We start from the raw sequence: 12003 nt of genomic DNA on the forward strand, positions 1-12003 counted from the left end.
ATACTGTGGCTCATACTGGCAATTCTGTGAATGCCTAGTACTAATATTCTTTCGTTGTTCTACTGATGTTGTTCTATTTCACACTGTTGTTTTTTTTTGTTAACTAGTTTAGCATCACTGCCTTCTGTATTTCTGAACCGTAGCCCTCTTGCATGAGTGCATCTTGCTGCTGTTTGTAAAGGTGTACGCTCCACAATCCTAGCCTTCGCTTTGGAGACCAGATAGTTATTCATGTCATAGCTAGGTCTCATTAATTATTTGCTGTCTATGTAAAGTGCTCTCCAATTATACCACCAGGTATGTGTTGTTCAGCTACATTTATCTTTGCTGCCTTTGTGCTTTTTCTGTAGCAAAATCTCTTGCATCCCTCAGCATTGCCCTTTATTCCATGATGCCTGATGTTTTACAGTCCTGTCCTGTTTTGTCCCCAGCTTTGTATCATAAGCAGTTGGTACCCCAAGACTTTCTATTCTTTCTGAGCATATAGCCAGAATTGAAATAGAAAAGAAAGCTAGTGGGACTTGCAGTTGAAGAAAATTGTAATTTTTTAGGGGAATCTTCATTTTCTAAAGTATTAATTACAGTGCTGTCTTATTTTTAATACATTTTATTTTCTTTTCCTATAGGATTTGCAAATAGAACGAGAGAGGACCGTGTATAATATTTCTGGTGGCTGCACAGCCCTTGTGGTTGTGTATTTATTGGGGAAGCTTTACGTGGCAAATGCTGGTGATAGCAGGTGAGTGTGATATCTCTTCTACTCCCACACCCAAACTCCCAAGATCTGGTGTTACCAAGTTCCTTAGTGGCAAATAGCATCACCAGGAGGTTCCGCTTTTTGTCTGGGCTCTTAACAGTTCTCACTAAAATTAATGCAAAATTAATGCAGTAGTGATGGACTTCCAGTGTCTAGTTGAGTGGTGGATGCACTCAAGGTGACTGACTCATCTTTTCTTTCTTGTTGCTGTCTCTGAATGAGTTGATGGTGGCAGAGAAGTGAAAAGACACTATGAAGAGCCTTTGAAACAGGTGTAGTAGAATTGTATGCTGAACACTGTTTGATGGGGGACTACATCTGGAACTGCTGATCCTGAGGGTGCTGTCCCTAGGTCTAGCCTTGGAAGCCCACCTGGCTATTAATATAATTGAAAATGGTATTGAGAGTATAGTAAATATACTGCAAGGGGGTGGAGAGGCTATCCAAAAGTTAGGAATTTTACTGTGTCCTGCTCTGACTCATGTACTTGCCTGTTTCTCAGAACTGAATGCTGTAGTTCAAGAATTGTTACTTTGCTTCAGTTAGAAGTTGGATGCTTTACATCTCATTATGAGAAGCTCCTTTTTCTTCTGACTTAGCTAAAACTAGGAACATGCTGGGAGCCTCTCACTTGCATTCCTTCCTTCTCTCTCATTCTTTGCCTATACCACTGCCAGAGAGAATGAGGCTGTTCTTGCAAGACTTCATACCTTTGCATGTTTCTTCTGGCAGTGCTCTGCATAAACAGGCCAGCAGAGCGTAGTTCTCTGCGTGACACAGACTGCATGTGGGTTCAGTTAGTAGCTGTGTAATTGAAGTCTGTACAGATACTGAACACTGTTGTATTTTGATGAAGACACTACAGTTACATGTTTTCGTTGTTTGGGTTTTGTGTGCACACAGTTCATGTTTCATTCTGTATTCACAGAGACAGCACTCAAGTCTTTTCCTGCATTGAAATGTGTGGGAAGACAAATCCACTGTGCATAAAGTGCTTTGCTTTCCATTGTTAGTGATCTTAATTTGCTGAACTTGCTACATGTGTTGTAAATTGCTCACCAAGTTCCTCTTGACAAGTGACATTCAAATCTTTTTCCTTCAACTGGCAAATGAATGAGTCCTTGCAGATGAGTCCTTGCAGAGTGTACCTGGAAACAAGTTGGAGTTGACCATCTGTCCACTTGTCAGAACCACTAACTGTGTTGCATTTTACCTCTCTTCCATCAGATTAGAAGTAATCGTGTTTTCCTTTACCGCTGTGCTTTGAAGTACAGTTGAGTCTCTTCCATAGAGTTAGCTAATTGCTTTGTTCCTTATTTGTGTAGTGCAAAACTGGCCATGCAGGACCTGCTTCTGAGGGCTGAGGTCTTTAGTCTTAAATTACTGGCTGCTTGCAGTTCCCCCAGGATCTTCCTTCTGCTTCCTGAGAGCAGCCTCAGCTCTGCTGAATCCTGTGGATACTCACAGGAATAAACTTTTATTGGTGGTGATCTTGAAATAGTCCCAGTGTCCGCCTTAGTTAAAACCACTCAGAGGCTTTGAATATTCATTAAACCCATCCAAAACATTTTTTTGTTTTAGAAAAAGAGGAAAAGAAGAAAGCCACTGGCAAGGCTGAGTAATCTTTGAACTAAGGCTAAAGTTCTACTCGTTCCCTCAGATCCCTATAGGTAACAGAGATCCAAAACAGTTTGGTTTTCTGCTTTCCAAATGGACCTCATGGAAGCCTTACTCATGCTGAGGAGAATTCTCAGAATTTCCAAAATCTTTCATTTTCACATGGGCCTGCTTATAGATTTTCCAAGCTGAATAAAATATTTTTAAGAGAAGCTTTAAAGTGTAGAAGTCTGGTTGATCTGAGTCTCTCACTGCTTCTCATGTTTCAGAACGGGGCTAAGAGGAGGGCCTGCAGTTACTGTGAACCATCCAAGTTGCTTCTCATTCCTAAAATGACATTTTAGGACTAGAAAAGCAGCTCTGAGCTTGTCTGCCTACTTCCAGGGCGCACAGTGCATTGTTGTATTTTTAAGGGCCAAGTCACGTAGCCAAGAAGTTCCTTATTTGTGTTAGTGGAAAAATATGTGCATTTTTACTGTCTCATGCCTTGCATTGTCAACTTTTTGTTTTGCACAGATACAAATAAGAATACTGAGAAATGTAATGAGGAACTATTAAACAAAATGTTTACATGTTTTTTAGGAGAAGAGTGGGATTTGTTTTTTTTTTTCCAAATATGCGCCTCATGTTTGTTGCTTTTGGAAGTAGATGCCAAAACCCTCAGTACTTCAGCGGAGTTCTGGTTTCCTTGAGTTCACCAGCTCACTTATGCCTCTTCTGTCCTCAGTCTCCTACCTTCTCCGCCCACATGCTAGAATAAATTTCTAAAAAATAACTGCAGTTAACTAATCTATGAGAGTTTTCATGCTGCAGCACCGGTAATTGTTTACACAATCCTTATTGGTATAGCCTCTGCCCAAAAGAGGGCTTAGGCTTTGAAGTTACCTGGAATTAGAAACAACAGAAGCTTGTAGATGTGGGTTTTGAACAGCTACTGCTGTCAAAGGACCAAGGTACATACAACAAACTGTTACTGTCACAATGAGACTGAGGAAACTGGAAGTGTGAGACTTGAATAATAATGTGCTATGTGGTGCCAGCTATACCTCAGACTTATGCCTGTGGTATTCAGTTTAACCACTAAAGCTTCTCAAATCTAATCATTTCATGCCACGTACACTGGCACTGTTGTATAGCAGCTGTCCTTTTGTAGTTGATGTGTAATTACATCATGAAAAGACTTTAATTACCATATTACTAAATTACCAGCCAGCAATCCTTTCAGGTTCAGCCCTAGCTCACTTCTGTAGGGACTATTAGGCTTCTTCAAGCTGAACACTTTTGGTTGGTGTAAAAAGGAGAAAAATTGTGCTAATTGTACGTTTTGTTATGAACCATTATTGAGCTTGATGTTATGGCATCACTAATGTCAATGATACAATTAAACTTATGCTAACGATGCAATCGCATTTCTGTAATAATTATACGTTAACAGCACATGATACCAGAATCCTACTAAAAATTAGGTAATGTCTTCAGAGCCTGATAGAAACAACTTGGAGGGAGCTGATTGCGTTTTCTAATGGCTTGCTAATCATTCTTGGAATCTGCCATAAATATACCTACTTGTAGAGTCAAAATTTATGTCTGCATGTTGGCCAAAGCTTTTAAATGCCACCTTCTCTCTTGCCACCTCTCAGTGGTTAGCATTGTCTGTGCAAGGACTGATAGTGCCGTAGTGGGCTATCTGATACATGGCATTTATATTTTGCCTACCAGATTGATATATACACCATGGTTACTACCCTGTGGTAGACACTCTGAATATCTAGGGTTTCTTTGGTCTTTTTGTTGTTGGTTGATTGGTTTATTTTTTTTTAATAAGGAACGTTAAATCTTCTCTGCTGATTCTTTTAAACAGTATTGTTCAGTTTTATATTGCTAAAGTGACTTTTACTTCTAAATTGTCATAACACGCCTTGTTAATCTCAGTTCTTCCAGTTTTATGTTCTTTATTAGTATGTTGTTTTATAGCTAGTGATGAAGCAGTAGTAAAACAAGAACTTAAAATGTTTTTACTGATTACTGCCCATTACTGTATAGCCTCATGCAACATAACATTTACCCAATATCACTCCAATGACTCTAATGCAGTATGATCATATTAACTGTCTTTGGCACAAGCATTCTTCTGGCTCTCATGTTGTCTGGCTGAGGAGCTGCTCAGCAACTGCAGGCACTGCCATTTTGTGCTGTGTTTGGAGCCATTTGGGTTAGCAGTGTTTTTATCATTATATAGGATGCAGAACATCACAAGATGATTTGACTTTGTCATAGACCCTGAAATACTTCCCTGAAATACTTGCTAAATCTTCAAATGGATTCTTGGACTTTTTTGATTTATTGGCAGAAGATGGCATCAGAGAAAAGAGCCTAATGTTTTGGAAGGTTCACAATCTTGGAGGGTCACTGGATTTTTTTATTTGCTTCATCAGCCTTTTTTTTTTTTTTTTTTTTTTTTTTTTTTAATGTATATCATTTTTTGCATCCCTGCTTTTTGCCCCCATGTGCCTCTGTTTTCAGGGCATATTCACCCTCTGTTTGAAGATATATCCTCGTGTCCAGAACAGACTCCTTTTTGCAAGTATAGAATTCATACTAAAGCATTTGGGATTGTTAAGTGATAGGGGCTCTCTAAGTGGATGTATTTGTGGCAGTTTCACATGGGTGCAGGTTAAGCAACGTCACTGGAGTTCAATTGTCCTTATGTGTGTACAACACTGATTTCTTCCAGTCTAATATAATAGTGCATTGAAAATTGAATTCTGCTTTGTTTACTGTTTCCATTCTGTCTGGATTGGCAGCCTGTGTTGAATTTCACTTATATACTTGCTCTGTGTCATAGAGCTAGTTAACTGCTTATCTCGTAAGTGGTTCTTTTTGTAGAGACTAAAATTTGGGAAATCACGTATTACTATGAAGCAAATGAGAGAGGCGTGGAAACAGCTCTGTATTTGCTGACTGGCACTGTAGTTGAAATAGAATTTTTGAGAAATCAGAGTTGAAGATTCTGACTCATTTTTGTGGTTTGTGGTATCTGATCTCTTCCTCCAGGCAGTCCAACAGGGCGATTTTAGCCAGAAGCCCAAACACTGTAAGGGTGGAAACCAAGCAATGCTCTAGTGTATTACAATTATAGAGTTGGTTTGTTTCGGTATTTGTTTTACAATATTTTTAAAGAAACTTTAATTTTCTAATTTTTCTTAACTATTTTCTAATCTATATTGTGTGGGATTTTTGCTTGCTTGTTTGGGTTGGGGTTTTTTTGCCTTTTTTTTTTTTTTTTTTAAAGTGGTCTGGTTAAGCTCTTTTGTCTCCTTGAATCTGTATCTGCATAAACAACAATAATTGTGTTTTGTACTTAGTGGTCTCTGGAGGAAAGACTAACTCAGTTACTAAGCTGCTTCAAACTGCAGCATTTGGAGAAGCATTCTTACTCCTGTCCCCCTAAAGATAAGAGAAGAGGAACTGTAGATCAGCCATGCACATGGCACTTTCAGCCACACAATCCACGGTGATCCTTCCCTGTCTTCTGAAAATTCTTCTTGCTCTAAATCCTCAAATAATGCCTCCCCAGAGGCAAGAGTGACACTTACAGACTGTATTTTGGCCAAGCTGTGTGCACATCCTTTTTTTTCAGATGGCTATTAATTCCTCATCACTCAAAGCCAAAAAAAATGCTTAGACTTTCCAGGTCTGTGCTTGCTCTGCTCAGGAGACTGTGAAGTGAAGAGAGACCAAGTGAGTCCCCAAATACATTCTTCTTCAGCAACTGCAGTTTGGTAGGTGGAGAAGTCTGGTTCTGCTGCCTAGCAGAAAATGCTGCAAAAGAGCGTGGCATCTTAGTCAGACTCAGAAGATACAGCCAAGTCCTGTTTCTTTGCTTGCCCAACTTCTCTTCCTTGGAAGCCTTCCCACACAAGGCCTGCTAAAAGCACTTCTACTTCCCTTCTACCACCTGGACTCCTTCCAAGGAGAAGTAAGAGCACAGAATTCACAGGAGTAGCAGCTACCTCAGATCACCTTGCAGAATTTCGTATCGAGTGAAGCTTTTGGAGGCATTTCAGGAAACACTTTATCAAAGGTGTGGAGAAAAGGTGGCGAATCAGAAATAAGTTATTGCACTCAAAGAGCATGCTTTCTAACAACCTAGTGAATTATGAGTTCTGAAGCTCTGGCACCTCCTATCCAGCACTGACTTGGCAGAAGTGATTAATTTGGCAGTCAGTGTTCATAGACTTTTGAAGACACGCAAGTCCTGCCTCTTCTCCAAACTCTTGTTTTTTCTGGAAGAGAGTATGCTTTTGCAATGTCTGTGACAATCTAGCATGTTTTAAAGCCATTGTAAACAGTTTCAACATGTGGTCTGTTCAGTTAAGTCTTCAGTCTCAACCACACGATATCTTCTACCAATGAAGTCTTTACATTTCAGATAATGAGGAAGGACAGGAATTTTACTGTTTGAATACTCCTAGCAAATTAGAAAGCCACAGTTCATTGCTACTAGATTCTAGGAGTGATGGATCCTATTAAACTTAATTCTCATAGAGTTTTTCAACCTTTTGAGGGGTAGAAAGACACCATGAGAAGTAACCAACCCAGACAAAAAAATTGGTTGCAACCACTATGAGTAAAAATTTCCCTGTTGCTTTCTTTTATTGGTGAACATGAGTGCTAATCAAGGAAAAAATCCTTCTGTAATAACATCCCCACACATATGTTTCATGTTTAACCTGTAGAGCTCATAATGTATGAGACAAGATGAGTAAAGGATGCTAAAGCATAATTTTAACCACTGGTACTGATGCATAAAGAGCCTGTTATCTTGAATACAGGCAGCTTGTGATATAAGCAAGTATAGCAGAATCCAGATGATCCAATGTACTTCACTGAGCTCAGTTTTTAACTCTTTAATCTGTGCCTTTTTAGTCAACCAGGGAGCATGGTGGATTCTTTCTTCCTTCCAGTGTTACAGGTTAGTGCCAAGACATGCCAAGCAGGCTGTGACCTTCCACCTCTAGCTGCCTTCCAAACTGTGGGAGAGGAACCAGAGGGAGAACCCCAGGCTCACCTTGGTCTCATGAAATCGTATTGAAGGGTTCTGGTGCTGAGCTGAGAAAGCAGAAAAGCTGAAATCCAAGTAGATGTGATGCTTCAGGGACTAAAATCATTCTGACATCCTCAATGCTAAATCAGTGAAGAGCAGAGAAAAATATCTGCACTTCTTTGACCTTCTGTGGTTAGCCATACCCCAGCCATATTACTGACACAGTGCACAGTGTGCACAGTGATGCCTTCATCCCTAAGCCCAGGTTTAGTTGCCATAGTAACTCGTCCTGGAGATGAATACGATATCCTGGACAGCAGAGAAACAGACTTTGATTCCAGAGATAATGGTCCCAAGGCTCAGAGCTGGTCACAAAGATGTGACTGTGCTGCTTTCTTCATCTTTCTGTCATGACCCAAATAATGGGTGGCATGTTGTTCAGCCATGTTGCAGAAATGTAGTGATGTATCATCATTGCAACCCTGGACTTAATGGTTTTCAAGGGAAGAATACACTGAAATCATCATGAATGGAATGCATCCCATGAGGGCAGCAAATCTCCAGTGTAAGCAGGTTGGAATCATTGGCAGACAGTTTTTGTGTTCCAGCAGTATCTGCTCAATGCAAACTGACTTGTAAGGCTTCCTAGCTGCTGGCTAGGAGGACCTGTGTATTCAGGTGTAAAGCAATGGGAAAGTACATACGATTCCTTACACAGTGTTTTAGTTTAATTGATAGGCTTTTGAGTTCATACTACTGGTACTAGAGTAGGAAATGCTACATGTTAAAACATGTAAAGTAAGATACAAAGGCACCACATGTGGATATGTCAGTAGTAAGTTACTTTCCTGATAAAACACAGGCAAAAAATGATGCATATAGGTAGCTAACACCAACACGTATCCCGTGTAATTAGCCCTAAAGTGAAACACTGTTAATAATGCTGACTGTTAATAATTAGCCAACTGTTAATAATAGCAACTCCATACTTAGACTGGCTCAGAGAAGCAATCCATGTGAGGACAACCTTAAGTAGTGCAGGGAATCTCCTGGGAATGGAGCTGCACCACAGCAAAGTGGAGCTCCTGGGCTCAGAAATCACTGGGCAATGTCTTCTCCAGATATCTCTTCTGTGAACAACCTTCAAGCTTAGTGTTGTATTTAATTTAAAACCAGGGAGCGAGTAGCGATACAGAAACAACTGAAGCAGTTTAGTGACAGCACTGATGGTGGCCTAATGCCTCTCACTATTGCATGCAATGTGTGGGGCAGAGGGAGGCTGCCAGCTGCAGAGGATGCCTCTGACTGCTGTGCTGCTTACTAAGTTAGTTGAATACACAGGATGGAATGTAAGATCTGTTTAAAGAATTCAGATTTTCATTGTTCTTGGTGGCAGTAAGGAAGATTCTGACTGATTCAGCTAATATAAATGAGAAATAAGCACTTCCATGTGATCTATTAATATTATTTTGCTGTGAGAAATAGCTTCTCTCTGCCCATTTGTGATCATTTATTAAAAATAATGTGATGATTTAGTAAAACTGGACCACTAAAATAGTGGCTTTAAAGTGTATTTATTTTGCTTAGAGGTCTTCTCCACAGGCATCACTAAATAAGCAGTAGAAATGTAAATATGAATGACTGGGTTAACTGGAAATGTCATAAAGCCCTAGAGTGTGCTACAGGAGCAGCTGGTGTGCTGGTATCATGCCTCTGAAAGACCACTCTCAGGGTTTCTTGCAGGAACTAAATTTTATAACTCCATCCCATGTGCCTTGCAAAGTCATGGGGAGATGCCTGTAGCCCCACAGGAGCCATGCAACACGGCTGGCTCAATACTGGTGCAAGGAAATGAAGAGGAGCCCTTGGATACTTTGGCTGCTACCTGTGAAAGCCCAAAATCAGCATTTTCCTGTCACATAGCAGTGTCCAGTTGTTCTCCAAACGTGGCCAGCTTGGCTGCTTGGAAGGCACAGGCAGCCTGCAGAAGGCTCCCCAAGAGCTTGAGAGAGTTCCTTGTTATTCCTGTAGGACCAGTCTGAGTTGTCACAGGGGAAGTGCATTCCCTGTTAACATTGGCTATGTTCAGCTGAGTGAAAAATACTCCACTTACCGTAAAAACTGGAGGTGAAAGCAGAAACCCTCAGCAACACCCATGGCAAAACACACATCTGCCTACCACCTGTAATCCTCATGAGAAGACTCATAAATGTCTGGCTCCTACTTTGCATCTCAACCACAAAAACAAGCAACAAAATGGAGAGGGCGTAGAGCCAATAAAAAGGGCCTCTGCCCTCATTTTCCATCTGCTGCCACTCAAGAGTAGTGCCACCCTGCTTTATTGGCATTACTCAGTGTAAACATCAGGTTGTCCACAAAATTGCATTCAGACTGGACATTTGGAAAAATTTCCTGCCATGAGGATGGTTAAACCCTGGAACAGGCATCCTGCAGAGGTGGTCAATGTCCCATGCCTGTCAACGTGCAGAAGGCATTTGGATAAGTCCCTCACTGATATGTTTTCACTTTCAGTTAACCCTGAAGTGTCAATACCGTTTGACTTGATGTGGTTGAGATGCAAAGTAGGAGCCAGACATTTATGAGTCAAGGAAATAACTTAAAGGCTTTTCACTATAGTTCCGTGATTATTGCCAATGCAGTGAGGTGTTTGTTCATCTGGTTTCTAAAGAAACATTGAGAAATGTGTCTGCATGGGAATAAGAAGAGTAACCCAGTTAGCACTAAGTGAAACCAAGATGCCAGGGCTGAATGTATTAAAACTCATCAGTAATCATAATGGTTGATCATAATGGTTAAGTTCCAGAGGAACTTCATTTACTCAATGTACACGGTTAATTTACAGATAAGGTGAACATTATCTTACATCTTATTTCATTTCATAGCAATGAAGAAAACGTAAATAAATGGAACTTTGGTGGTTTTAAAATCACCAGGCATTAGCACTGTGCTTCCTTGGCTTCTTTAAATATATGCATTTAGTTATCATAGTAAACAAGTACTCATCTAGACCAATTCCATATTTCTAGGATTTACTTTTTTTTCTCTCAGTTATTTTGTGACACAGCTAATTAAAATATACTGTTTCATTCGTCCTTTGAATGTAATAAAACCCTGCCTTATTCTTTCTGTCACTTTAATCCCTCTTTCTTTTCCATTGACACATTTCTAATACCTCTTCAGACAGGCCAGACACTGCTGCTTCATCTGTACCAAATCCACAACGCTTAACACCTTTTGACAAAATGGATACATCCTCCCTGTGGCTTGGAATTGATATATGCTGTCAAAAAGGGTTTTCCGAATGGTCTCTCTTTGTCACCTTTACCAGATTTTTATTCTCTGTTGTAGGAATGTGCAGTTTAATGTTGCGTTTCAAATCATTTTTGGCTGGAAAAGTGTGTAATGGAATCAGGGTGTCCCCTGAATACTCCTAACAGTAGGAGATGCCTCTTTGTTTTCAACACCAGAATCCCAATAGACCCTTCACAGCAGTGAAATTACACTTTTGACCTTGTTCACTAAAGTGTTTCTTTGTCTGTATGATTAAATGAGAGTAACTAACAATAGCTTCCTCTGAAATGTATGAATTTCCCTCTGTTTGTTTCTCTTAAGAAACTCAGAAAGGATGCTGTGCAATTCTCTGCTGATTGTATTCTCTACAAAAGAAAGAAAGGAAAAAAGAAGAAAAGCAGCCTCGCTCCTTCTGGGAGGGGTGGCTGTTTTATCCATATTAAAAATGCAAAAGTGATTGATGTATTGATATTTTCCTTAGGCCACTGTGGTGTTGCTACATCTCGAGTGCGAGAGCACCACTGCAACGCACAGATTTTTACCCTTTAGTTGCTTCATTTACCACATATTTTAAGAGGGGATGTTTACTAAAGCACAAGATATTGTTTTAAAGTATCAAATATTAATATAGAAAATAAGCAAATACTGTTCTGGGTGAATGCTGAAATACTGAAAAGATCACTTCGTTGTACACCACGGTCTGTGAAATTATACCAATCTAAAAGATAGATGCAGTGTTTTATGTAGATTTGCATGCAGCCTTTTAAGCTCATGTTTCTTTTCATTTGTATGTGACTTGGTGGATGTAGCCTGCAGCAGGCTGCACTGTGACTGTCAGCCCCATCTCACACACTGAAACATCAACGCATCAATTGCTCCACATATGGTTATTCAGAGCAGGAATTTGCTAAATCAGAAGATCCTCAAAGTGAGGTGGCCAGAAAAGAGAAAATCAGATTTTGTTTTTCCGCTTTAGACTACTTTGGCTGTGTTTTGGGGATATTTTTCAATGAATTCCTGTTTCCTGTAAATATTCACAATCTCCACACTGGTGAATATACTTTGTTTTGTGCAGTGTGCACGTGTCTGAAATGCAAGTGCAGCCCTGCATTTTGTGTGGGGGGAGACCCTGCACTGGATGATTGAGTAACTAGATTCAAAAGAGGGGAGGAGACATAGTGAAATTCTTGTTTTCAAAAGGACTCAAAAAATACACGACTTAAGCCTTCAGGGCATGGGTGCCATTATGAACAGGGTTTTTGCTCACCCT

General features: G+C 40.1%; 1 protein-coding gene across 1 annotated transcript in view; it reads left to right on the forward strand.

Annotated features, from left to right (window-relative positions):
* PPM1H (protein phosphatase, Mg2+/Mn2+ dependent 1H) overlaps positions 1 to 12003 on the forward strand; it is a gene marked incomplete at both ends in the record, with an annotated part of 128482 nt that overhangs the window by 79087 nt on the left and 37392 nt on the right. The window contains one exon of the mRNA XM_079544213.1: positions 627 to 739. Within this exon, the coding sequence (XP_079400339.1) occupies positions 627 to 739 (113 nt within the window). The remainder of the gene's footprint in view (positions 1 to 626; positions 740 to 12003) is intronic.

The sequence above is a fragment of the Tetrao urogallus genome (assembly GCF_951394365.1).
Source record: "Tetrao urogallus genome assembly, chromosome: 1".
Taxonomy (NCBI): Eukaryota; Metazoa; Chordata; class Aves; order Galliformes; family Phasianidae; genus Tetrao; species Tetrao urogallus.